Source organism: Convolutriloba macropyga, chromosome 2 (assembly GCF_964194025.1).
Source record: "Convolutriloba macropyga chromosome 2, txConMacr16.3, whole genome shotgun sequence".
NCBI classification, from domain to species: domain Eukaryota; kingdom Metazoa; phylum Xenacoelomorpha; order Acoela; family Convolutidae; genus Convolutriloba; species Convolutriloba macropyga.
The window spans coordinates 18,078,958-18,106,698 of record NC_134469.1 but is presented as its reverse complement, the minus strand read 5'-3'; the positions used below and the strand labels follow the sequence as shown (position 1 = coordinate 18,106,698).

Sequence of the window (27,741 nt, the reverse complement as noted above, 5' to 3'; positions counted from 1 at the left end):
TCTTCAGCTTCTTTGATGGCTAATTATGGTGCATGATTGAGATCCAAAAGCAGCGTACCAGCGTACCGATCCTATATACACATAATAAAAACATAGATACCCCAGAAAATAGTGGGCTTGTAGCGCAAGAAAAGACAGAAGAAGAAGGGGTGAGGTTTCATGCTGGGGACACACAAAAAAGGCTTGAGGTTGAAGCGCGGGAAGAAGAGTACAGAAGAAAGTGTGAGGTATAGCGCTGTGGGCATACAAAAAAAGCGCTGAGGTTGACTCGCGGGAACTTAATATAAGAATAAAGTGTGAGGAATCGCTTTGTGGCAAACTCAGAAAGAGGTGGGGTTGAGGCGCGAGAAATAGAAGGGAAAAGAGGAAAGGGGGTTAATTCTGGAGGCACACAAAGAAAAGGGTAAGGCTGCAGCACGAGAGCAGGAGAAAAGAAGAAAGGATGGGTGTTCGCGCAGGGGACACACAAAGAAAGGCGTGGAGTTGAAGCGTGAGAACAGGAGAAAAGAAAAACGGGTGAGCGTTCACGCTGGGGAACACAAAGAGAAGGGTGAACTTGAAGAGCGAGAACAGAAGAAAAGCAAATAAGCTGGGGGTTCGCGCCGGATGCACACAAAGAAAGCAGTGAGATTGCAGCGCTAGAACAAGAGAAAAGAAGAGAGGCTGTTTTTTCACGCTGTGGGCATACAAAGAAACAATTGTAGTTGCAGCGCGAGTATAAGAGAAGAAGAAAAGGGATGAGGGTTCCTGCTGGAGACACACAAAGAAAAGGTTGAGGCTGAAGCACAAGAGGAGTAGAAAAGAAGAGACGATGGGTGTTCGCGCGGGGAGCACAAAAAGAAAGAGTTGAGTTGAATCGCGAGAACAAAAGAAAAGATGAAAGTGTAAGGATTCGCGCTGAGGGCATACAAAAAAGCGCTGAGGTTGAAGTACAATAACAAGAGATAAGAGAAAGTGTCAGGAATCGCAAAAGGTCACACTAGGAAAGGGGTGGGGTTGAGTCGCGAGAAAGAGAAGAGAAAAAAAGAAAGGTTGGGTCTTCATTCTGGAGGCACACAAAAAAAGGGTGATGCTGCAGCAAGAGAGCAAGAGAACAGAAGAAGAAATGGGTGTTCGCGCGGGTGCACACAAAGATAGATGTGGGGTTGAAGAGCGAGAACAGGAGAAAAGAAAAAACGGGTGAGGGTTCACGCTGAGACACACAAAGAAAAGGGTGAACTTGAAGAGCGAGGTCAGAAGAAAAAAAAGTAAGCGGGGGTTTGCGCTTGATGCACACAAAGAAAGGGGTGGAATTGCAGCGCTAGAACAAGAGAAAAGAAAAGAGGCTGTTTTTTCACGCTGTGGGCATACAAAGAAACAATTGTATTTGCAGCGCGAGGATACGAGAAGAAGAAAAGGGATGAGGGTTCCTGCTGGAGACACACAAAGAAAAGGTTGAGGCTGAAGCGCAAGAGAAGGAGAAAAGAAGAGAAGACGGGTGTTCCTGCCGGGCACACAAAGAAAGAGTTGAGTTGAAGAGCGAGAACAAGAGATAAGAGAAAGTGTGAGGAATCGCGCAGGGGCACACTAATAGAGGGGTGCGGTTGAGGCGCGAGAAAGAGAAGGGAAAAGAAGAAATGGTGGGTTTCATTCTCTGCTGCAGCACGAGGGCAGGAGAAAGGAAGAAAAGATGGGTGTTCGCGCGGGTGCACACAAAGAAAGGTGTGGAGTTGAAGCGCGAGAACAGAAGAAAAGAAAAACGGGTGAGGGCTCACGCTGGGGAACACAAAGAATAGGGCAAGGTTGATGAGCGCGAACAGAAGAAAGGAAAATGAGCTGGGGGTCAGCGCTGGAGGCACACATAGAAAGGTTTGGGATTGCAGCGCTAGTACAAGAGAAAAGAAGAGAGGCTGTTTGTTCACGCTATGGGCACACAAAGAAAAGGGTGGGTTTGAAGCGCGAGAACACGAAAAGAAAGAAAGTGTGAGGTTCGCGCTGGGAGAAAACAAAAAAAGAGATGGCCTTGAAGCGCTAAAACAAGAGAAGAGAAGAAAGGTTGTGGGTATAATCGCAGCGAAAGAAATGGGTATAATCGCAGCGCGAGTAGAGGAGAAAAAGAGAAAAGGGGTGTATTTGCAGCTCGAGAATCATAGAAAAGAAGGTTGGGGAGTCACAGTGGGGGCACACAAAAAAGGGGTGCGGTTGAAGCACGAGAACCAAGGGATAGAATGAGGGTTGGGGTTTCACGCTGGGGCACTCAAAGAAAGGCAAAGAGAGGTGTGGTGTTGAAGCGCGGTAACAAGAGAAAAGGAGAAAGAGTGTTGCTTCGCGCTGTCGGCACACAGAGAAAGGGGTGGAGTTGAAGCGCAAGAACAAAAGCAAAGAACGTTGGGGTTCACGCAGGGGGCACACAAAGAATCATATGGGTTCGAGGAGAAAGGGTGAGGGTTTATGCTGGAGGTACACAAAGTGTGGGTTGAAGTTGAAGCGGAAGAAAAAAAAATGAAGGTTTTCTCTGGAGACACATAGGGAAAGGCCTAGGGAAAGAGTTCTGGCTGGCGGCTTACAGAGAAAGGATGGGGTTGAAGAGCGAAAACAAGAAAGAAAGGAGGAAGAGTGCGAGTTCTCGCTGGGGGCAAACAAAAATGGGTGGGATTGAAGCGCGAGAACAAAAAAAGAGAGTAAGGTGGGGGTTGGCGCTGGAGGCACACAAAGAAAGGGGTGTGGTTGATGCACGAGAAAATGATAAGAGAACGTAGAGGGTTTTCGCTGGGTCACACAAAAAAGGGGGTGATGTTGTAGCGCGGGAACGAGACATAAGAAGAAAGGGTGAGAATTCAAGCTGGGGGGGCACACAGACACGGGGGCGGAATTAAAGCGCGAGATCAAAAGCAAAGAAGAAAGGATGAGAGTTGCGCGCTGGAGGAACACAAATAAAGGGGTGGGGTTGGAGCGCAAGATCAAAAGAAAAGGAAAAAAATCAGGTTCACGGTGAGGCACACAGAGACAAGGGTGAGGTTAAAGCTCGTGAACAAGACAAAAGAAGAAGGGGTGGGGTTTCTCGCTGGGGTACAAAAAGAAAGAGGTGAGGTTGCATTGCGATCAAGAGAAAAGGAGAAGGGATGGGGGTCCATGATGAAGACACACAAAGAAAAGAATAGGGTTGCAGCGCTTGAACAAGAAAAAAGAATGAAGGAAGTAGAATCGCGCTGGGGCACACTGAGAAAGGATTGGGTTTGAGGCTCGAGGAAAGGGGAAAAGAAGAGAAGGTGGAGGTTCATTCTGGAGGCACAAAAAGAAAAGGGTGAGGCTGCAGCGCGAGAGCAGAATAAAACAAGAAAGAATGGGTGTTCAAGCGGGGGCAAACAATGAACGGGGTAGCGTTGAAGCGCGAGAACCAGAGAGTAGAAGAAAAGGTGGGGGCTCACGCTGGGGGCACACAAAGAAAGGGGTGTATTTTCAGCGCGAGAATAAAAGAAAAGAAGGGTGGGGAGTCACAGCGGGTGCACACAAAAAAGGTGGCGTTGAAGCGCGAGAACCAGAGAAGAGTAGAAGGGGTGGGGTTTAAAGCTGGGGAACAAAACGAAAAAGATGGGGTTGCAGCGCAAAATCAAGAAAAAAGAGGAAAGGGGGGGGGGTTCGCGCTGGGGGCACATAAAGAAAGGGTTGCGTTGGAGCGCGAGATCAAAAGAAAAGAAGAAAGTGCGGTAGTTGCATGCTGGAGGCATTCAAACAAAGAATTGGGGTTGCAGCGCGAGAACAAGAGAAAAGAAGAAAAGGTGTGGATTCACGCTGTGGTACACAAAAAAGGGTGTAGTTGCAGCGAGAGAATAATTGAAAAGAAGGGTTGGGGTCACAGTGGGGGCACACAAATAAGGTGTGGGTTCGAAGCACGAGAACCCGAGGATAGAAGGAGGTTTTGGGGTTTACGCTGTGGGCACACAAAGTAAGGCAAAGAGAGGTGTGGTGTTGAAGCGTGAAAACAAGAGAAAAGTGGAAAGGGTGGGGGTTCGTACTGGGTGCACAAAAAGACAGAGGTGGGGTTGCAAAACGAGATCAAGAGAAAAGGAGAAGGAATGGGATCTATGTTGGAGACACACAGAGAAAACAGTAGGGTTGCAGCGCTTGAACAAGAAAAAAGAAGGAAGGGTGTGGAATCGAGCCGGGGCACACTGGGAGAGGACTGGGGTTGAGGATGGGTGTTCAAGTGGGGGCGCACAAAGAATGTGTGGTTGTTGAAGGGCGAGAACCAAAGTAGAAAATAATTGGATGAAAGAGGTGGGTAGAAGCGCGGGAACAAACGAAAAGAAGAAAGAGAGTGGCTTCACGCTGTCGGCACACAGAGAAAGGGGTGGGGCTGGAGCGCAGGAAGAACAGAAAAGGAAAAAAGCTGAGGGTTTGCGCTGGAACACACAAAGAAATGGGTGGGGTTGCAGCGCGACAATAAGAAAAAAGGAGATAGAGTGTGGGTTCGCGTTGAAGGCACACAAAAAAGGAATGGGGTTGAAGCGCAAGAACAAGAGAAAAAAATGTTGGGGTTCGCGCTGGGGACACACAGAGAATGATATGGGTTTGAAGCTCGAACGCGCTGGAGCCACACAAAGATTGTGGCGGGGTTGCAGCGCGAGACAAAAAGAAAAGAATAAAGGTGCGGGTTCGTAGGCCTCTTCAGCTTCTTTGATGGCTGAGGACGATGCATTATTGAGCTCCAAAAGCAGGGCAATGAGCCTAAAACTAACTAACAAAAACACAGAGACCCTAGAAAGCAGTGGGTTTGTAGCGCGAGAAAAGAGAAAAGAAGAAAGGGTGAGGGTTCAAGCTGGAGGTACACATAGAGTGGGGTGGAGTTGAAGCGGAAGAAAAAAAAATAAATGAAGGTTTTCTCAGAGGACACATAGGGAAAGGCGTAGGGAAAGGGTTCTGGCTTGTGGCTTACAAAGAAAGGGTGGGTTCTAGGGAAAGCGCTAGAGCAGGAGAAAAGAGGAAAGAGTGTTTGTTCGCGCTGTGCGCACACAAAGAAATGGGTGTGGTTGATGCGCGAGAAAAAGAGAAGAGAACGTTGAGGGTTTTCGCTGGGTCACACAAAAAAGGGGGTGATGTTGTAGCGCGGGAACGAGACATAAGAAGAAAGGGTGAGCATTCAAGCTGGGGGGGGGGTCACACAAAGACGGGGGCGGAAATAAAGCGCGATATCAAAAGCAAAGAAGAAAGGATGAGAGTTGCGCGCTGGAGGCACACAAATGAAGGGGTGGGGTCGGAGCGCGAGACCAAAAGAAAAGGGTGAGGTTGATGCTCGATAACAAGAGAAAAGAAGAAGGGTTGGGGTTTCTCGCTGGGGTACAAAAAAAAGAGGTGCAGCACGAGATCATTAGAAAATAAGAAATGGTGAGGATTTGCGCTGGAGGCACACAAAGAAAGAAATGAGATTAAAGCGCGAGATTAAAAAGAAAAGAGGAAAGGGTGGCAGTTGCGTGCTGGAGGCACTCAAATAAAGGAGTGCGGTTGCAAGAAGAAGAAAAGGTGTGGGCTCACGATGTGGCACACAAAAAAGCGTGTAGCTGCAGCGAGAGAATAATTGAAAAGAAAGGTGGGGCTCACAGTGTGGGCACACAAAAAAGGGGTGGGGTCGAAGTGCGAGAACCAGAGGGTAGAAGGAGGGGTGGGTTTTCTTCTTGCTGGGGTACAAAAAGAAACAAGTGGCGTTGCAGCGCGAGATCTTGAGAAAAGAAGAAAGGGTGAGGATTTGAGCTGGGGCACACTGAGAAAGGAGTGGGGTTGAGGCTCAAGGAAAAGGGAAAAGAAGAAAGGGCGGAGGTTCATTCTGGAGGCACAAAAAGAAAAGGGTGAGGCTGCAGCGCGAGAGCAGGAGGAAAAAAAGAAGGGATGGGTGTTCAGGCGGGTTCAAACAAGTAACGTGGTAGCGTTGAAGCGCGAGAACCAGAGAGTAGAAGAAAGGGTGAGGGTTCAAGCTGGGGCACACACAGAATGGGGTGTATTTGCAGCGCGCAATAATAGAAAAGAAGGGTGGGGTGCACACAAAAAAGGTGGCGTTGAAGCACGAGAACAAGAGAAAAGAAGAAGGGGAGGGGGGGAGGGGTTTCTCGCTGGGGTAAAAAAAGAAGTGAGGTTGCAGCGCGAGATCTTGAGAAAAGAAGAAAGGGTGACGATTAGCGCTGGAGGTACACAAGGAAAGGAGTGGGTTGGAAGAGCGAGAACAAGAGAAAAGATGAAAAGGTGTGAGTTCACGTTGTGGCACGAAAAAAGGGTGTAGTTGCAGCGAGAGATTAATCAAAAAGAGAAGTGGGGTTCACAGTGGGCGCACACAAAAAAGGGGTGGGGTCTAAGCGCGAGAACCAAAGGATAGAAGAAAAGAAGAGAAAAAAATGTTGGGGTTCGCGCTGGGAACAAACAGAGAATGATATGGCTTTGAAGCTCGAACGCGCTGGAGCCACACAAAGATTGTGGCGGTGTTGCAGCGCGAGACAAAAAGAAAAGAATAAAGGTGCGGGTTCGTAGGCCTCTTCAGCTTCTTTGATGGCTGAGGACGATGCATTATTGAGCTCCAAAAGCAGGGCACTGAGCCTAAAACTAACTAACAAAAACACAGAGACCCTAGAAAGCAGTGGGTTTGTAGCGCGAGAAAAGAGAAAAGAAGAAAGGGCGAGGGTTCAAGCTGGAGGTACACATAGAGTGGGGTGGAGTTGAAGCGGAAGAAAAAAAAATAAATGAAGGTTTTCTCAGAGGACACATAGGGAAAGGCGTAGGGAAAGGGTTCTGGCTTGTGGCTTACAAAGAAAGGGTGGGTTCTAGGGAAAGCGCTAGAGCAGGAGAAAAAAGGAAAGAGTGTTTGTTCGCGCTGTGCGCACACAAAGAAATGGGTGTGGTTGATGCGCGAGAAAAAGAGAAGAGAACGTTGAGGGTTTTCGCTGGGTCACACAAAAAAGGGGGTGATGTTGTAGCGCGGGAACGAGACATAAGAAGAAAGGGTGAGCATTCAAGCTGGGGGGGGGTCACACAAAGACGGGGGCGGAAATAAAGCGCGATATCAAAAGCAAAGAAGAAAGGATGAGAGTTGCGCGCTGGAGGCACACAAATGAAGGGGTGGGGTCGGAGCGCGAGACCAAAAGAAAAGGGTGAGGTTGATGCTCGATAACAAGAGAAAAGAAGAAGGGTTGGGGTTTCTCGCTGGGGTACAAAAAAAAGAGGTGCAGCACGAGATCATTAGAAAATAAGAAATGGTGAGGATTTGCGCTGGAGGCACACAAAGAAAGAAATGAGATTAAAGCGCGAGATTAAAAAGAAAAGAGGAAAGGGTGGCAGTTGCGTGCTGGAGGCACTCAAATAAAGGAGTGCGGTTGCAAGAAGAAGAAAAGGTGTGGGCTCACGATGTGGCACACAAAAAAGCGTGTAGCTGCAGCGAGAGAATAATTGAAAAGAAAGGTGGGGCTCACAGTGTGGGCACACAAAAAAGGGGTGGGGTCGAAGTGCGAGAACCAGAGGGTAGAAGGAGGGGTGGGTTTTCTTCTTGCTGGGGTACAAAAAGAAACAAGTGGCGTTGCAGCGCGAGATCTTGAGAAAAGAAGAAAGGGTGAGGATTTGAGCTGGGGCACACTGAGAAAGGAGTGGGGTTGAGGCTCAAGGAAAAGGGAAAAGAAGAAAGGGCGGAGGTTCATTCTGGAGGCACAAAAAGAAAAGGGTGAGGCTGCAGCGCGAGAGCAGGAGGAAAAAAAGAAGGGATGGGTGTTCAGGCGGGTTCAAACAAGTAACGTGGTAGCGTTGAAGCGCGAGAACCAGAGAGTAGAAGAAAGGGTGAGGGTTCAAGCTGGGGCACACACAGGATGGGGTGTATTTGCAGCGCGCAATAATAGAAAAGAAGGGTGGGGAGTAACAGTGGGTGCACACAAAAAAGGTGGCGTTGAAGCACGAGAACAAGAGAAAAGAAGAAGGGGAGGGGTTTCTCGCTGGGGTAAAAAAAAGGAGTGAGGTTGCAGCGCGAGATCTTGAGAAAAGAAGAAAGGGCGACGATTAGCGCTGGAGGCACACAAGGAAAGGAGTGGGTTGGAAGAGCGAGAACACGAGAAAAGAAGAAAAGGTGTGAGTTCACGCTGTGGCACAAAAAAAGGTGTAGTTGCAGCGAGAGATTAATTAAAAAGAGAAGTGGGGGTCACAGTGGGCGCACACAAAAAAGGGGTGGGGTCGAAGCGCGAGAACCAAAGGATAGAAGAAGGGGTGGGGGGTTCACACTGGGGGCACACAAAAAAATGCAAACATTGGTGTGGTGTTGAAGCGTGAAAACAAGAGAAAAGAAGAAAGGGTGGGGATTCGCGCTGGGGGCACAAAAAGAAAGAGATGGGGTTGCAGCGCTCGAACAAGAAAAAAGAAGGAAGGGTCTCTAATTGGGCTTGGGCAAACTGAGAAAAGAGTGGGGTTGAGGATGGGTGTTCAAGCTGAAGAAAGTGTTGTGGTTGAAGTGCAAGAAGCGGAGAATAGAATAAAGATTGGGCGTTCAGGCTGGGGGCACACAAAGAAAGGCTTAGTGTTGAAGCCCGAGAACAAGAAAAAAAGAGTGTGGCTTCCCGCTGTCGGCACACAGAGAAAGGGGAGTGTTGAAGCGCAAGAGCAAAAGAAAAGAATGTTGGGGCACGCTTGAGCACGCGCTTGGGGCACGCTTGGGGCACGCAAAGAATGATGTTGGTTTGAACCCCGAGAACTAGAGAAAAGGAAAAAGGTCGGGGTTTGCGCTGGAGCCACACAAAGAATGTGGCCGGGTTTGCAGCGCGAGACAAAGAGAAAAGAAGAAAGGGTGGGGGTTTGTAGGCCTCTTCAGCTTCTTTGGCTAGGACAGTGCATTACTGAGCTCCTAAAGCAGAGCACTGAGCCTAAAACCACCTAATAAAAACACATATACCCTAGAAAGCAGTGGATTTGTAGCGCGAGAAAAAGAGAAAATAAGAAAGGGGGAGGGTTCATGCTGGAGGAACACAAAGAGTGGGGTGGAGTTGAAGCGCAAAAAAAATGAAGGTTTTCTCTGGGGTTGAAGCGCAAGAACGAGAGAAAAAAGAAGGAAAAGGGTTCTGGCTGACAGCTTTCAAACAAAGGGTGGGGTTGAAGCGCGATAATAAGAAAAAAAGGAGAAAGCGTGGGGTTCTCGCTGTTGGCAGACAAAAAATGGGTTTGATTGCAGCGCTAGAGCAAGAGAAAATAAGAAAGAGTGTTTGTTCGAGCTGTGCGCACACAAAGAAATGGGTGTGGTTGATAAGCGAGAAAAAAAGAAGAGAACGTTGAGGGTTTTCGTTGGGTCACACAAGAAAGGGGTAGTGTTGAAGCGCGGGAAAGAAACAAAAGAAGAAAGGGTGAGGATTTGCGCTTGGGGGCACACAAAGATGGGGGCGGGAAAAGAGCGAGATCAAAAGAAAAGAAGAAGGAGTGAGGGTTCACGTTGAGGCACACAGAGACAAGGGTGATGTTGAAGCCCGAGAACAGAAAAAAGAAATGAAGAGGGGGCTCCGCGCTGGAGGCACACAAATAAAGAGTGGGATTGCACCGCTACAACAAGAGAAAAAAAGGTGTTTGTTAGCGCTGCGCGCACACAAAGAATTGGGGGATTGAAGCGCAAAAACAAAGGAAAAGGACAAAGGGAGAGAATTCGCAATGCGCGCACAGAAAGATAGGGGTGGGGATGAAGCGCGGGAACAAGAGAAAAGAAGAAAGGGTGGGATTTGCGCGCTGGAGGCACAAAATTAAAGAAATGGGGTTGCAGCGCGAGATCAAGAGGAAAGAGGAAAGGGCGGGCGTTCACGCTGTGGCACACAAAGGAAGGGGTAGAGTTGAAGCGCGAGAAAAAGAGAAAAACGGAAAGGGTGGCGTTTAAGCTGGAGGTACAAATTACAAATAAAGGGTTGTGGTCGAAGCGCGATATAAGCGAAGAGAAAGTTTGGGGGTTTGCACTGGGTCTCACAAAGAACACAAAGAAAGGGTGCGGTTGAAGCGTGGGAACAAAAAAAGAAGAATGGGCGAGGTTGGCGCTGGAGGCATCCAAAGAAGGAGGTTGATTTTGTTGCGCGAGAACAAGAGATACGAACAAAGTGTGGGTGTTCGCGCTGTGGGCACACAAGGTATTGGGTAAGGTGGAAGCGCGAGAACAAGAAAAATTAAGAACGTTTTCGGTTCGCGCTGTGGGCATACAAAAAAAGGGAAGGAGTTGGAGCGCAAGGACAAAAAAAGAAGAAAGGGCGGGATTCGCTCTGGAGGCACCCAAAGAAAGAGGGTGTTTTTGCAGCGCGAGAACAAGAGAAACGAAGAAATCGTGGCTGTTCGCGCTGTGGTCACACAAGATAATGTGTAGAGTTGAAGCGCGGGAACAAGCAAAAAGAAGAAAGGGCAGGCGTTTGCGCTGGGGGCACACAAAGAAAGGGATGTGGTTGATGCGCTACAACCAGAGAAAAGAAGAAAGAGTGGGTGTTCGCGCTGGGGGCAAACAAAGAAAGAGGCGGGCTTGAAGCGCGTGAACAAGATGAAATAAAAAAGGCTTGGGAGTTGCGCAATGGAGGCACACAAATGGTGGGATTGGGGTGGAGCGTGAAAGAAAAGAAGAAAGGTTGAGGGTTCACGCTGGGGCACAAAATGAAAGGGTGAGGATGATTCGCGAGAACAGAAGAAAAGAAAATAAGGGGGATTCGCGTTGGAGGCACAGAAAAAAGGGGAGGGATTGCGGCGCTAGAGCATGAGAAAAGATAGGCCGTATGTTCGCGCTGGGGGCACACAAAAAAAGTGGGGTTTGCAGCGCTACAACAAGAAAAAAGGAGAAAGGGTGGGAGTTGCACGCTGGAGGCACACAAATAAAGGGTGTTGTCGAAGCGCGATATAAGAGAAGAGAAAATTGGGGGTTTGCGCTGGGTCACACAGAGAAATGGGGTAAATTTGAAGCGCGGGAACAAGAGAAAACAAGAAAAGGTAATCATTCGCGCTGTGGGCACTCAATGAAAAGGTTGGAGTTGAAGCACGAGACCAAGAGAGGAAGAAAGGGTGAGGGTTTGTGCTGGGGGCACACAAAGATATGTGTGGGGTTGAAGCGCGACAACAAGAAAAAAGGAGATCGAGTGTGAGATCGCGTTGGAGGCACACCAAGAAAGGGTTGAAGTTGAAGCAAAAGACCAAGAGAGGAAGAAAGGGTGAGGGTTCGTGCTGGAGGGGAAACAAAGAAAAGAATGGTGTTGAATTTCGACAAAAAGTGAAAAGAAGAAAGAGTGTGTGTTCGCGCTGTGGGCACACAAAGAAAGGGGTGGAGTTGAAGCTCAAGAACAAGAGAAAAGAAAAACGGGTGAAGGTTTGCGCTGGGGGCACACAAAGAAATGTGTGGGGTTGAAGCGCGACAACAAGAAAAAAGGAGATCGAGTGTGGGATCGCGTTGGAGGCACACCAAGAAAAGGTTGAAGTTGAAGCAAAAGACCAAGAGAGGAAGAAAGGGTGAGGGTTTGAGCTGGGGGGAAACAAAGAAAAGAATGGGGTTGAATTTCGACAAGAATTGAAATTAAGAAAGGATGGGTGTTTGCGCTGTGGGAACACAAAGAAAGGGGTGGAGTTGAAGCGCAAGAACACGAGAAAAGAAAAGCGGGGAGGGTTTGTGCTAGGGTTATACAAAGAAATGAATGTGGTTGAAGCGAGACAACCATTGAAAAGAAGAAAATGTGGGGGTTCGCTTAGGATGCAAACAAAGAAAGCGTGTGGGTTTGAATCGAGATAACAAGAGAAACGAATAAAGGCTGTTTATTCGCGCTGGGGCACACAAAGAAATGGGTGGAGTTGAAGCGCGACAACAAGAGAAAAGGAGATATAGTGAGGGTTCGCATTGGAGGCACACAAAGAAAAGGTTGGAGTTGAAGCACGAGACCAAGAGAGGAAGAAAAGGTGAGGGTTTGTGCTGGGGGCACACAAAAAAAGGAATGGGGTTGAGGCGCGACAACCAGTGAAAAGCAGAAAGGGCGGGGGTTTGCACAGGAGGCAAAAAAAGAGCGTATGGGGTTGCATCGAGATAACAAGAGAAAATAATAAAAGCTGTTTGTTCGCGCTGGGGCACACAAAGAAAAAGGTGCGGTTGAAGCACGAGAATAAGCGAAAAGAAGAAAGGGTGAGGGTTTGTGCTGGGAGCACACAAAGAAAGAAACGGGGTCAAGCGCGAAAACCAGTGAAAAGAAAAAAAGGTGGGGGTTCGCACAGGAGGCAAACAAAGAAAGTGAGTGGGGCTGCATCGAGATAACAAGAGAAAACATTAAAGGCTATTTGTTCGCGCTGGAGCACAAAAAGAAAATGGTGGGGTTGAAGCACGAGAATAAGTGAAAAGACGAAAGGGTGAGGGTTCGCGCTGGGGGGTTGAAGCTCGAGAACAAGAGGAAAGATGGTTAGGGGTTGATGCTCGAGGCATACAAAGAAAGGTTTGGGTCGAATTTCGAGATCAAAAGAAAAAAATAAAGATTGGTATTTGCACGCTGGGGGCACAAAAAGGAGAGGGTGGGGTTATTGCGCGAGAACAAGAGATAAAAAAGAAAGGGTGGGGTTTGCACTCTGGCACACAAAGAAAAGTGTAGAGTTGAAGCGCAAAAACAAGAAAAATAAGAAAGGGTGATGGTTTGTGCTGGAGGTACACAAAGAAAGGCTGGAGTTAAATAGCGACACCAAGAGAAAATATGGTTAGCGTTTCGCGCTGGGGCACACAAAGAAAGCGGCGAGGTTGAAACGCGAGAACAAAAGAAAAGAAGAAAGGGCAGGGGTTCGCGTTGGAGGCACGCAAACAAAAGGGGTGGTTTTGCAACGCAAGAACAAGAAAAATGAATAAAGAGTGGATGTTCGCACACAAGGTAATGGGTGGAGTGGAAGCGCGAGAACAAGAAAAAAGAAGAAAGTGTGTGGTTTCGCGTTGTGGGCACACAAGAAAAGGGTTGGGGTTGACGCGCGAGAACAAGAGATAAGAATGTGTGGGTTCGCGTTGAGGGCAAAAAAGGTAAAGGCGTGGGATGAAGCGCGAGAACAAAGAAAAGTTGAAAGAGTGGGGTTTCGCGCTGGAGGCACACAAAGAAAGCGTGTGGGATTGCAGCCCGAGAACAAGAGAAAAAAAGAAAGAGTTTGGGTTTGCGCTTGGGCACGCAAAGAAATTGATGGGGTTCATGCGCGAGAAAAAGAGAAAAATAGGTTTGGGTTCGCGCTGGGGACACACAGAGAAAGGCGTGGTGTTAAAGCTCGAGAACATGGAAAGAAAAGAAGAAAGGGTGGGGGTTCGCGCAGGAGGCACACAAAGAAAGCGTGTTGGGTTGCAGCGCGAGTACAAGAGAAAAGAATAACGGTTGGGTGTTCGCGCCGTGTGCACATAAAGAAAGGGGCGGAGTTGAAGAGCGAGAACAAGAGAAAAGACGGTTAGGTGTTCGCGCTGGAGGCACACGAAGAAAAGGGGTGGGGCTGAAGTTCGAGATCAAGAGAAATGAAGAAAGATTGGGATTTGCGCGCTGGAGGTACAAAAATATAAAGGTGGGGTTGCAGCTCCAGAACAAGATTAAAGAAAAATGTGTGGGGATTCGCGCTAGAGGTACACAAAGTAAGGGTGGAGTGAAATGGCGACACCAAATGAAAAAATGTTTGGCGGTTCGCGCTGGGAGCACACAAAGAAAGTGGCGGGCTTGAAGCTCGAGAACAGAAGAAAAAAAGAAAGGGCGGGGGTTTGCGCTGGAGGCACCCAAAGAAATGGGGTGGTTTTGCAGCGCAAGAACAAAAGAAATGAAAAAAAAGTGGATGTTTGTGCTGTCGGCACACAAGATAATGGGTGGAGTGGAAGCACGAGAACAAGAAAAAAAGAAAGGGCGGGGGTTTGCGCTGTAGTCACACAAAGAAAAGAATGGGGTTGAAGCGTGGCAACCAGTGAAAAAAAAAGATTGGATATTCGCTCCGGGAGCACACACAGAAGGGGGTTGGAGCAAGAACAACAGAAAAGAAGAAAAAGTGGGGGTTCGCGCTGGAGGCACACAAAGAAAGGGAGTAAGAAGTGCAGCGCAAGAAGAAGAGAAAAAAAAGAAAGAGTGTGGTTTCGCGCTGTGGGCACAAAAAGAAAGAGATGGGGTTGAAAAGGGAGGACAAAGAAAAGAAGAAAGGGTGCGGGTTCATTCTGGAGGCACACAAAGAAAGGGAGTCGGGGTTGCAGCGCAAGAACATGAGAAAAGAAGAAAAAATTTGGTTTCGCTCTTTTTTTGCCCAAAGAAAGGGGTGGGGTTCAAGCTCGAGAACAAGAGAAAAAACCTTGGGGTTTGCGCCGGAGGCAAAAAAAAATAGGCGTGGTTTTGAAGCCAGAGAAAAAGAGAAAAGAAGAAAGGGCGAGGGTTCTTGCTGGGGGCACACAAAGAAAGGGGTGGGGTTAAAGCGCGAGAACAATAGAAAAGATGGTTATGGGTTCGTGCTGGAGGCACACAAAGAAAGGGGTTGGGCTGAAGTTCGAGATCAAGAGATAAGAAGAAAGATTGGGATTTGCGCGCTGGAGGGACAAAATTATAAGGCTGGGGTTACAGCTCCAGAACAAGAGAAAAGAAGAAGGGGTGGGGATTTGCGCTGGAGGTACACAAATAAAGGGTGGAGTGAAATGGTGACACCAAGAGAAAAGATGTTTGGCGGTTCGCGCTGGGGGCACACAAAGAAAGTGGCGGGTTTGAAGCTCGAGAACAAAAGAAAAAAAGAAAAGGCGGGGGTTTGCGCTGGAGGCACCCAAAGAAAGGGGGTGGTTTGGCAGCGCAAGAACAAAAGAAATGAAAAAAGAGTGGATGTTCGCGCTGTCGGCAAACAAAGAAAGTGGCGGGTTTGAAGCTCGAGAACAAAAGAAAAAAAGAAAAAGCGGTGGTTCGCGCTGTAGTCACACAAGGAAAAGAATAGGGTTGAAGCGTGACAACCAGTGAAAAGAAAAAAGATAGGATATTTGCGCCGGGAGCACACACAGAAGGGGGTCGAAGCAAGAACAACAGAAAAGAAGAAAAAGTGGGGGTTCGCGCTGGAGGCACACAAAGAAGGGGAGTAAGAAGTGCAGCGCAAGAAGAAGAGAAAAAAGAAAGAGTGTGGTTTCGCGCTGTGGGCACAAAAAGAAAGAGATGGGGTTGAAATGGGAGGACAAAGAAAAGAAGAAATGGTGCGGGTTCATTCTGGAGGCACACAAAGAAAGGGAGTCGGGGTTGCAGCGCAAGAACATGAGAAAAAATGAAAGAGTTTGGTTTCGCTCTTTATGTGCCCAAAGAAAGGAGTGGGGTTGAAGCTCGAGAACAAGAGAAAAAACCTTGGGGTTTGCGCCGGGGGCAAAAAAAGATAGGCGTGGTTTTGAAGCCAGAGAAAAATAGAAAAGAAGAAAGGGCGGGGGTTTTTGCTGGAGGCACACAAAGAAAGGGGTTGGGCTGAAATTCGAGATCAAGAGAAAAGAAGAAAGATTGGGATTTGCGCGCTGGAGGCACAAAATTATAAGGGCGGGGTTACAGCTCCAGAACAAGAGAAAAGAAGAAGGGGTGGGGATTCCCGCTGGATGTACACAAAGAAAGTGTGGAGTGAAATGGTGACACCAAGAGAAAAGATGTTTGGCGATTCGCGCTGGGGGCACACAAAGAAAGTGGCGGGTTTGAAGCTCGAGAACAAAAGAAAAAAAGAAAAGGCGGGGGTTTGCGCTGGAGGCAACCAAAGAAAGGGGGTGGTTTGGCAGCGCAAGAACAAAAGAAATGAAAAAAGAGTAGATGTTCGCGCTGTCGGCACACAAGATAATGGGTGGAGTGGAAGCGCGAGAACAAGAAAAAAAGAAAGGGCGGGGGTTTGCGCTGTAGTCACACAAAGCAAAGAATAGGGTTGAAGCGTGACAACCAGTGAAAAAAAAAGATAGGATATTTGCGCCGGGAGCACACACAGAAGAAGTTCGAAGCAAGAACAACAGAAAGAAGAAAAAGTGGGGGTTCGCGCTGGAGGCACACAAAGAAAGGGAGTAAGAAGTGCAGCGCAAGAAGAAGAGAAATAAAAAAGAGTGTAGTTTCGCGCTGTGGGCACAAAAAGAAAGAGATGGGGTTGAAATGGGAGGACAAAGAAAAGAAGAAAGGGTGCCGGTTCACGCTGGAGGCACACAAAGAAAGGGAGTAGGGTTTGCAGCGCAAGAACAAAAGAAAAGAAGAAAGAGTCTGGTTTCGCGCTTTGTGTACACAAAGAAAGGGGTGGGTTTGAAGCTCGAGAACAAGAGAAAAGAAAAAAGAGTGGGGGTTCGCGCTGGGGGCACAAAAATAAATGTGTGGGTTGAAGCGCGAGAACAATAGAAAAGACCTTCAACTCCACCCTTTCTTTGTGTGTCCACAGCGCGAACCACAATTCTTTTTTTTTCCTTGTTCTCGAAATTCAACGCCATCTCTTTCTTTGTGTGCCCACAGCGCGAAACAACATTCCTTCTTCTTTTCTACTCTTCTTGCGCTGCAACCCCTACTCCCTCTCCTTGTGTGTCTCCAGCGCGAACGCCCACTTTTTCTTCTTTTCTATTGTTCTCGCTTCAACCCAACCCTTTCCTTTCTGTACCCCCAGCGCGAACGTCCACTCTTGTTTGTTTTCACTGGTTGTCGCGCGTCAAACCCATTTTGTGTGAACACAGCGCAAACAACCACTATTTCTTCCTTTCTCCTGTTCTCGTGCTTCAACTCTTCCCATGTCTTTGTGTGCCCCCAGCGCGAACCCCCCCCCCCTTTTCGTCTTTTCTATTACTCTCGCTTCAACCCCTTTCTTTGTGTGCCCCAGCGCAAGTATCCAAACTTTTTTCACGGGTTGTCACGCTTCAACCCTATTCCTTTCTTTGTGTGACTACAGCTCAAACCCCCGCCCTTTCTTGTTTTCTTGCGCTTCTACGCCAAGCATTACTTTATGTGCCCACAGCGCGAACATTCACTCTTTATTCATTTCGCTTGTTCTTGCGCTGCAAACCACCCACTTTCTTTGGGTGCCTACAGCGCGAACCGCCAACCATCTTTTCTCTTGGTGTCGCCATTTAACTTCATCCTTTTTTGTACCTCCAGCACAAACCCTCACCCTTTCTTCTTTCCTCTTGTTCTCGCACTTCAACACTACCCTTTTCTTTGTGTGCCAGAGCGTGAACCCCAACACTTTATTTTTCTTCTTGTTCTCGCAGTGTAACCCCAATCTTCTTATTTTTGTGCCTCCAGCGCGCAAATCCCACCCTTAAATATTTTCTCTCGTTGTCGCGCTTCAACTCCACCCCTTTCTTTGTTTGCCTACAGCGCGAAAACCAACCTTTTCATCTTTTATTTTGTTCACGCGCTTCGCGCTTCAACCCCACAAGCTTTCTTCGTGTGCCTCATGTGCGAACCCCCAAACTTTCTTCTTTTCTCTTCTTGTTCTCGAGCTTTAACCGCCTTGAGCCTTTCTCTGTGTGTCCCCAGCGCGAACCCTCAACCTTCTTTTCTCTTATTCTCGCGCATGAACCCCATCACTTTCTTTGTGTTCCACAAGCGCGAACTCACACTCTTTTTTCTTTTCTCTTGTTCTCGCGCTGCAACCGCAAACGCTTTCTTTGTGTGCCTCTATTGCGAAGCCCCACACATTCTTCTTTTCTTTTGTTGTCGCGCTTCAGTCCATCCCTTTTTTTGTGCGCCCCAATCAGAACCCCCATCCTTTCTTCTTTTCTTTTGTTCTCGCGCTTCAACCCACACTTTTATTTTTGTGCGCCAGCGCGAACCCCCACTCTTTCTTCCTTTCTCATGTTCTCTTGCTTCAACTCAAATCCTGTCTTTTTGCGCCCACAATGTGAACACCCACCATTTCTTTCCTTTTCGATTTCTCTAACTTCTACTCCAGCCATTACCTTGTGCGCTCACAGCGCGAACAAGGATTCTTTATTCATTTTTTTTGTTCTCGCGCTGCAAAACCACCTTCTTTATTTGGATACCTTAAGCACGAACCCCCGTCTTTTCTTCTTTTCTTTCGTTCTCCCGCTTCAACACCGCCAATTTTTTTGTGTATCTCCAGCGAGAACCGCCAACCATTTTTTCTCTTGGTGTCGTGATTTATTTCCACCCTTTCTTTGTGTACTTCCAGCGCAGACCCCAAATCTTTCTTCTTTTCTGTTGTTCTCATGCTTCAACTCTACCCCTTTTTTTATGTGGCCCAGCGCAATTACCCAACCTTCTTTTCTATTGTTCTCGCGCTTCAAACCCACCCATTTCTTTGTGTGCCCACAGCGCGAACAATCACCCTTTTCATTGTGTGCCTCCTGCAAGGAACCCCGAACTTTTTTTCTTTTTTTCTTCTCACGCTTGAAGCCAACCCGTTTCTCTGTGTGCCCCCAGTGCAAACCCTCACCCTTTCTTCTTTTCTTTTGTTCTCGAGCTGCAACCCCATCTTTTTCTTTGTGTACCCGCAGCGCGAGCAAACACCATTTCTCTTTTTCTCATGTTCTAGCGCTGCAGTTGCTCCCCTTTTTTTGTTTGCCCCCAGCGCGAACCCTCACCCTTTTCTTCTTTTCTCACGTTCCCGCGCTTCAACCCCACACCTTTCTTTCTGTTACCCAGCGCAAACCCCAAATCTTTCTTCTTCTCTGTTGTTCTCGCGCTTCAACTTTACCCCTTTTTGTTGCGACCTAGTGCAAACCCCCCACCTTCTCTTCTCTTTTCTCAGGCTTCAACCGCATCCCTTAATTTGTGTGCTTCCAGAGCGCAACAACCCACCTTCCTTCCTTTTTTCTTGTTATAGCACTGCGAACCCCACTCATTTCTTTGTTTGCCCCCAGCGCGAACATAAACTCCTTCTTCTTTTCTCTGGTTGTCGCACGTCAACCCCATCCCATTCTTTGTGCGCCAACAACGCGAACCCCCAACCTCTCTTCTTTTTACTTGTTCTCGCGCTTGCACTCTACCCATTATCTTGTGTGCCAATAGCGCGAAAACCCACGTTTTATTCTTTTCTTTTGTTCTCGCGCTGCACCCCCACGCGCTTTATTTGTGTGTCTCCTGTGCGAACCCCGCCTGTTTTTCTTTTGTTTTTTCCCTGCGCTTCATCCCTTTTTTTGTTTGCCCCCAGCGCGAACCCTCACCCTTTTCTTCTTTTCTCACGTTCCCGCGCTTCAACCCCACACCTTTCTTTCTGTTACCCAGCGCAAACCCCAAATCTTTCTTCTTCTCTGTTGTTCTCGCGCTTCAACTTTACCCCTTTTTGTTGCGACCTAGTGCAAACCCCCCACCTTCTCTTCTCTTTTCTCAGGCTTCAACCGCATCCCTTAATTTGTGTGCTTCCAGAGCGCAACAACCCACCTTCCTTCCTTTTTTCTTGTTATAGCACTGCGAACCCCACTCATTTCTTTGTTTGCCCCCAGCGCGAACATAAACTCCTTCTTCTTTTCTCTGGTTGTCGCACGTCAACCCCATCCCATTCTTTGTGCGCCAACAACGCGAACCCCCAACTTCTCTTCTTTTTACTTGTTCTCGCGCTTGCACTCTACCCATTATCTTGTGTGCCAATAGCGCGAAAACCCACGTTTTATTCTTTTCTTTTGTTCTCGCGCTGCACCCCCACGCGCTTTATTTGTGTGTCTCCTGTGCGAACCCCGCCTGTTTTTCTTTTCTTTTTTCCCTGCGCTTCATCATCGCCACTTTCTTTGTTTGTCACAGAGCGAACCTCCACCCCTCTTCTTTTCTTTTGTTCTCGCGCTGCAACCTCACCTCTTTTTGTTTGTGCCTCCAGCGCACAACTCCCACCCCTTACTTTCTGTGCCCCCAGGGTGACGCCTCATCCTTTTTTTTCTCTTGTTCTCGCGCTTCAACCCCGCCCCTTTCTTTGTTTGCCCTCAGCGCGGACATCCATTCTTTCTGCTATTCTATTGTTGTCCCGATTTAGCTCCACCCTTTTTTGTATACCTTCAGCTCAAACCCCCACCCTTTATTCTTTTCCCTTGTTCTCGCGCTGCAATCCCAACACTCTCTTTTTGTGCCTCCAATCCAAACCCCAAGATTTCTTATATCCTCTTGTTTTCGCGTGCCCGCAGCGCGAACAAACATCGTTTCTTCGTTTCTCATGTTCTAGCGCTGCAGTTGCACCCCTTTTTTGTGTGCCTCCAACGCGAAGCCCCCCTCTTCTTTTCTTTTCCTCTGTTCTCGCGTTTCAACCTCACCTTTTTCTCTGTTTGGCCCAGCGTGAACACTTACCCTTTCTTCTTTTCTTTTGATCTCGCGCTTCAACCTCACCAATTTCTTTGTGTTCCTGCAGCGCGAACAAACACCCTTTTTTTCTTTTCTCATGTTCTAGCGCTGCAGTTGCACCCCTTTTTTGTGTGCCTCCAGCGCGAAGCCCCCTCTTCTTTTCTTTTACTCTGTTATCGCGCTCCCACCTCACCCTTTTCTCTGTTTGCCCCAGCTTAAACCCTCACCCTTTCTTCTTTTCTTTTGATCTCGCGCTGCAACCCCACCCATTTGTTTGTGTGCCTCCAGCGCACAACCCTCACCTTTTCTTCTTTCCTTTTGATCTTGAGCTTTTTTTCTCGCCCCTTCTCTGTGTGCCACCAAGCGAGAATTCTCACCCCTTCTTTTTTTCTCTCGTTCCCCCGCTTCAACAACAACACCTTTCTATGTGTGACCCAGCGCAAACCCCCAACTTTCTCTTCTCATGTTCTCGCGCTTCTACCACACCCAATTCTTTGTGTTCCCACAGCGGGAACAAACACCTTTTCTTCGTTTCTCTTGCTCTAGCGCTGCAATCCCAACCCTTTCTTTGTGTGCCTCCAGCGTGACCTCATTCTCTTTTCTTCTGTTCTCTCACTTCAATCCTACCCCTTTCTTTGTTTGCCCCCAGCACAAACACCCAAGCTTTCTTATTTCTTTTTTGTTCTTGCGCTTCAACACCAACTTTTTTTGTAAGCTGCCAACCAGAACCTTCTCCATTCTTTCTTTTCTCTTGTTCTCGCTCTTCAACCCCACGTCTTTCTTTCTGTGTCCCCAGCGCAAACCCCAACCTTCTTCTTCTGCTTCAACTCCACCCCTCTCTTTGTGTACCTCCAGTGTGAGCTCTCAACCTTTCTTCTTTTCTCTTTTTTTTGCGCTACAAACCCACTCCCTTCAAGGGTCTGTATTTTTTGATTAGGTGGTCATAGGCTCGGTGCGCTGCTTTGAGATCAGTAATGCAACATCCCTAGCCATCAAAGAAGCTGATGAGTCCTACTAAAACCTATCCTTTCTTCTTTTCCCTTGGTTTGGCGCTGCAATCTCGCCAATTTCTTTGTGTGGCTCCAGCGCGAAACCCAACCTTTTTTCTTTTCTCTTGTTCTCGTGCTTCAAACACACGCCATTCTTTCTTTGCCCTCAGCGTGAACCCCAACATTCTCTTCTCTTGTTTTCGTGCTTCAAACCCAACCCGTTTTTTGTGGGCTCCCGCTTGAACACCCTTCTTTTCTTCTTTTCTCCTGCTCTTGTGCTGCAGCCTCACCCTTTTCTTTTTGTGCCTCCAGAGTAAACCCCCATCCTTCCTTCTTTTCCTTTTCCTCGCGCTTCAGCCCCACTCTTTTCTCAGTCTGCCCCAGCGCGAATCCTCACCCTTTCTTTTTTTCCTCTTGTTCTCGTGCTTTAACCCCACCCATTTTTCAGTGTGCCCGCAGCTCGAGCAATCACCCTTTCTTCTTTTCATGCTCTAGTGCTGCAATCTCACCCTTTTTTTGTGCCTCCAGCGAGAACCCCCACATTATTCTCCTTTTTTTCTGTTCTCTCTCTTCAATCCCGTCCCTTTCTTTGTTTGCCCCCAGCACGAACTCCCACGCTTTCATCATTCTTTCTTGTTCTCGTTTTTCTTTGTAAGCCGCCAGCCAGAACCTTCTGCATTCTTTCTTTTCTCTTGCTCTCGCTCTTCAACCCCATGCCTTTCTTTATGTGTCTCCAGCGCAAACCCCAACCTTCTTCTTCTGCTTCAACTCAGCCCCTCTCTTTGTGTACCTCCAGCATGAACCCTCAATCTTTCTTCATTTCTCTTTTCCTTGCGCTACAAACCCACTCCCTTCCAGGATCCCTAATTTTTTAGGTGGTTATAGACTCGGTGCGCTGCTTTTTGAGCTCAGTAATGCAACATCCCTAGCCATCAAAGAAGCTGAAGAGGCCCACTAAACTCCATCCTTTTTTCTTTTCTCTTGTTTTTGTGCTTCAAACCCACGCCATTCTTTGTGTACCCTCAGCGCGAACCCAAACATTCTTTTCTCTTGTTCTCGTGTGCCCAAAGCGCGAACAAATACGCTTTCTTCTTTCCTCTTGCACTAGCGTTGCAATCTCACCGCTTTCTTTGTTTGCCTCCAGCGCGAACCCCCACCGTATTTTCTTTTCTTCTGTTCTCGCGTTTCAATCCCATCCACTTCTCTGTTTGCCCCCGGCGGGAACCCCTACGCTTTCTTCTTTCTTTCTTTTTTGCGCGCATCAACCGCACCCTTGCTTTGTAAGCCTCCAGCCCGAACCCTCTCCCTTCTTTTTTCTCTTGTTTTCTCGCTTCAACCCCACGCCTTTCTTTCTGTGTCCCCAGCACATACCCCCAAATTTCTTCTTCTGCTTCAACTCCACCCCTCTTTTTGTGTACCTTTAGCATGAACCCTCAAACTCACGCCTTTCTAGGGTCTCTATGTTTTTTTAGGTTGTTATTGGCTCGGTGTGCTGCTTTTGGAGCTCAGTAATGCAAAGTCCCTAGCCATCAAAGAAGCTGAAGAGGCCCACTAAACCGAACTCTTTCTTCTTTTCTCTTTATCTGGCTCGTCATTCTTTGTGTGGCTCCAGTGGGAACCCCAAACTTTTTTCTTTTCTCTTGTTCTCGAGCTTCAAACCCACATCATTCTTTGTGTGCCCCCAGCGCGAACCCCAACATTCTTTTCTCTTGTTCTCGCGCTTCAAACCCACCCCTTTTTCTGTGTGCCCGCAGCGCAACACCACACTCTTTCCTCTTTTCTTTTGGTCCCACGCCTCTGCCAACCTCTTTCTTTGTGTGCCCCCAGCGCGAACCCGCACCCTTTCTTGTTTTGTCTCGTTCTCGTGCTTCACCACTACGCCATTCTTTGTGTACCCCCAGCGTGAACCCCCACCCGTTCTTCTATTCTCTGGTTCTCGCGCTTCAACCCCAACCCGTTCTTTGTGTGCCCCCGCTTGAACAGCCATCCTTTCTTCTTTAATTCTGCTCTCGCGCTGCAGCCTCACCCTTTTCTTTTTGCGCATCCAGAATGAACCCCCATCCTTCCTTGTTTTCCCTTTTTCTCGCGCCTCAACCCCACTCCTTTCTCAATGTGCTCCAGCGCAATTCCGAACCCTTTCTTTTTTTCTCTTGTTCGCGCGCTGCAACCTTACTTAGGGAGCACAGCAACAAATTCCAAAGAGACCTCCCAAAATTGAATGTTCGTTACATAATAAGATAACTAAAAAAATATCAGAAAAGCAAGGAGCCCAAAATTTTTAAGTTTTTGGAGAACAAATAATTTGAAAATCATTCACACTTTTACATATAAACTAAAATAATTCAATGGTTTCTTTTTAGCATCTAAGTGAATTAGACCTCTCTTTGTCCAGATCATGTCCAATAAGTTTTGCAAGAGAACTTTGTTGCCGCCGTCAATACTCTAAGATATTCAGCGCAGGAAAAAATGTTTTTCTTGGCGTTATCTTCAAACAGCAATTGAAGTTTTGCCGTAGTGGAAAAATCTGTCTAGTGTGATAATGTCTCAAAAGTTGGCTAAAATGAGAAAAATTAAAATTTTTAAAATGAAAACTCGTAGTATTAATGCCAAGAAACCATAAGCTGAGAAGAATAAAAAAATTAAATCCCATTTCATTTGAAAAAAAAACGATTAACTGTCCTAACTGAGGCCGAGCTAAGCTTTGAGTGAAGTAGGATAGAAAGCGTCCAAGGTTCGGAACACTCAGTGATATCTTCTCAAAACAAACATAAAAAAGTATTAAGAGCCACTAGATATCAGATGATAACAAGGCTTAATTTTACTTGTACCAAGTATTGAAGCCAATTAGGTTTTTTAGTAGTTGTGACTAAGTTTTCAGACTGCAAAAAGAATTACAAATGCAGGCAAAACACAAGACATGAGTTTATGTTTTGAAAACCACTTTGTCAGAGCCATGGAGGCCATGATTTCATCCTGAAAAACCATTTTTTGGAGCTCATTTACAATTGATTTTGCATCAACTGATCCTAGATGAAAATTCATTCCCATCAGTAAATAACGTTAAAACAAAAACGCGCCCCAATGCAACCCGCAAATTGTTGAGTCCAGGAAGAGAACGGAAATGGCCTTGATTTAGCTGCACGTCCAACTAAAACAGCTAATGTTTCGAATATTTGCATATTAGAATAATTTTTAATTGAAGTATTTCAAAATTATCAAAAACAAGCGATGCATATTGGATACATATTGCTTTAAATTAGCAAAAACTGTGCAGGCCCCTCAGCCGAAACAAATTTTATTCAAAAGATCTAAGCATTCATCATTTTTTTTATTTTTAAAGATAAAACCAAAAGCACTGTTATTGAAGATTTTGGCAAAAAATTTGGCAAATTTGACAAAAATTTGGGAAAAAAACTACGGATAACGTGAACACAGCACAAAGGCAATCGGTTTTCCATTCACAAAAGTTCGAACCTCGATAAATCCTTGGAAAGAACGAAAAGAAAAAAATGTTTTCAAATATATAATTTACGCTGGACGGGCTTTTTAAAGATGCCACTCACAACTCTCTACGACAAATAGTATATCGATTGACCAAAGTTGACTGAACAAAAAAACCATTTGAGTATATAGCTCCTACCTCAGAGTAAATTGGGGTCAGAACCAAAATCAAATAAGGTACTCACAGACAGATGGCGTATTAATTGATGGCCTTAAAAGATACAATCCAAAGTTTGATCATCTGATTTGCAGATCTGTTCTGGATGCTTTAAGAGGTCAGATAGTTACCACTGGTCTCCCTTAGCAATGACAGCGTTTGAACAAGAAAACGTCGATTGGTTTACAGTGGGTAGCAATCGAAGTTGCCTGGACATTGAAGGGAATGTCACTTCAAATGCAAACTGCCCAGGTGAGTGAGTAGCAAAATCTACAGTTTGGACAAACAACCCACTTTGTCTTAACAGTAAGCATTGTTTGCAGTCAGCCCTGTTGAACCCCCACTCCACCACCACTCCCAAGAAAAAAGTAAGATTAAGGCACTTTCATGGTAATTTTTTTGCAAAAGATATGGTTTTGTTCCATTTTAGCCCCCGGCGACTATATGTTAATTGTAAGCAAAAAGAATTTTAAGCGTTTGTAATTAGTTAATTTGGTCATGCCTCGCGGGCTATGACTATAGCGGTCCCTGAACAAAAAAACCACTATTATGTATCTCAGAGCCCCTATTTTTGCCCCCAACTTTGCTAATATATGGATCGTTTTTCTGTACCCCGGGTCGATGTGTCACCACCATTCAACGCAAAATTATGTAAGATAAGCAGTGAATGTGGAAAACTTTTATAATATAAGCGGTGAATGCGGTGAAATTTCATAAATCAGGCGGTGAATGCGGTGAAAAAAATCATTAATCACCTGGTAGTGGTAAAAATTCAGAAAGATGAATAAGGGGAATTTACATAAATTCACCGCTTAACCTAGTAGTGAAATTACCTAAATTCACCGCTTAAAAAATGTTCAAATTATGTGAGATCAGCAGTGAATGCGGTGAATTTACATCAATTCACCGCTTAACTTAGTGGCGAAATAACATTAATTTACCTCTTAGAAAACGCTGCGATTTGTTTTTCTTTCCAACGAAGTTAAGATGCATTTATTAAAAGACGCACAGAAAAAATGCCCACGAATAATCATTCATCTTTTTGAAACTTTTTTTAAGCGGTGAATTTATGTAATTTAACCACTTGAGTTAGCGTTGAACTTACAAAAGACCACCATATTTTACTACCGGGTTGCTCATCATACACAATTCTTAGTAGTCATACTAGGTCATATATGATTCCTAGTATTCATACAAGGTCATATATGATTTGTATGATTTCTTTGCAGTCATACAAGGATCATATATAATTTCCTAGAAATCATACAGGGATCATACAAAAAAATTCAATGCCTAAAAACTGTATATCTTTCATTTTCTTTTGACGTTGAAAAAATTTCTTGGAAGTCATACAAGGTCATATATGACACATAAAACATTGATTGTTTCCACAAATTCCCTCATAATGCAGTCAGAGTACATAAAAAATTATTATATCGCATTTGCATTCCACATTTGATTCTTTGTGTGTGCGAAAAGAATAACTTTCAAACCTAAATATATTCAGAAAACCAATTTGAGGTTATCTGCAAAATTTTTTTCATTAACTTTTTATAAATGAGCATTTATAGGTATCAGCTGGCTTCAGAGAATATCAGAACTTTATTTATCTATTTGGACTTACTCTTTAATTGCGTGCCCAACTTTGCAAATGATAATGTACGTTTGGGTCTTTTGGCGGATCACAAAGTGATCCCGGGGAATCACATAAGTGAGTCCTTGTGGAATGAAAATTTTAAAAGACATAAATGGTTAAAAATTATGAAAAGTAGATGTATGATTCTTGGTATTCATACTAGGATCATATATGATTTCTCTGTAGTCATACAAGGTTCATATATGATTTCCAAGTAGTCGTATATGATTTCTTAGTAGTCATACAAGAATCATACTAGGAAATACGTTATGATTTGTATGAGACCATATATAATCCTTGTATGACTACTAAGAAGTGGAGACCCGGGCTGCTAAAATTGATAATTTAACCGCGAATCTTACAAAACTTCAACTGTCTGTTTCACAGAAAGTAGATTGAATTTGATTTCAATTCAAAGCAAAAATTCTAAAATTTAGTGAGAGGTGGAAAAATTTTTCCGATTTTTCCCGACCCGGAAAAAATTTGCACGTACGTACTCCTGGGGGGGGGGGCGGAGAAAGATTATGCCCAGTAGGCCGGGGGGTGGGGGATTGGGCAGAATAGGTACGATTCGTTGGCTATTATGGACCTTGTGCTATCTGACATGCAACCAATTTGGTTCGTCTGGGCAACATGAATATACTCGATAAGATTTTTTAGTCGTGCGCCTGGGTTTCAGTTTTAATTGGACAAACAAAAATTGAACCTTACCAAAGATTGGGTCTTTCCCACTTCAGCTATAATATCGTGGAAAACTATGATAGGAAAAACGCATAAAATGTCCGGGTTTCGATTCATTTAATCAGGTTGAGTTTTTTTGAAAACTTTTCCCGCATCTAATTGTGCGTGGTTAGGGGGTAACTAGAGGGAGAGTGGCTGCTGAGGTTAATGAGAGATGTTTTTTTTTTGGAGTTGTGAGTTAATGAGTTAAATAAAGCAGCCGGGAGCGAGTTAGGTTCCCCCTATGTGTTATGTTTACTACTAAAATGGGTAATAATTTATATGACCACTTAGGTAGAGGAAGAGGGGTGGGATCTGAGGGGGAAGGACCCCAACATTTTCTGATTATATGTTGGAAGAAACCATAAACCATGATTTCGATAAGGGATTGGCGGGTAAGACACCAAAAATAACGTTGTGTTAACGGCACTGCCTCCAAAGTTACCTGCCTTCAGAACAAATTATTATAAAATCCGATTCAAAAATATGGTCACTGAGTTTAAAAAAACAAGAAATAGTCTATTGAAGAAGTATTCTCAATCTCCAATAATTACATATTCCAATTGTTTGTAT

General features: G+C 46.0%; 1 protein-coding gene across 1 annotated transcript in view; it reads left to right on the top strand.

The window, feature by feature from the left end:
• The window catches only part of LOC142334841 (uncharacterized), a 33,281-nt gene extending 8,209 nt beyond the window's left edge, over window positions 1-25,072 (top strand). Inside the window, exon 3 of the mRNA XM_075383169.1 lies at window positions 24,908-25,072. Coding sequence (XP_075239284.1) covers window positions 24,908-25,072 — 165 coding nt within the window. The remainder of the gene's footprint in view (window positions 1-24,907) is intronic.
• Window positions 25,073-27,741: the final 2,669 nt, after the last annotated feature.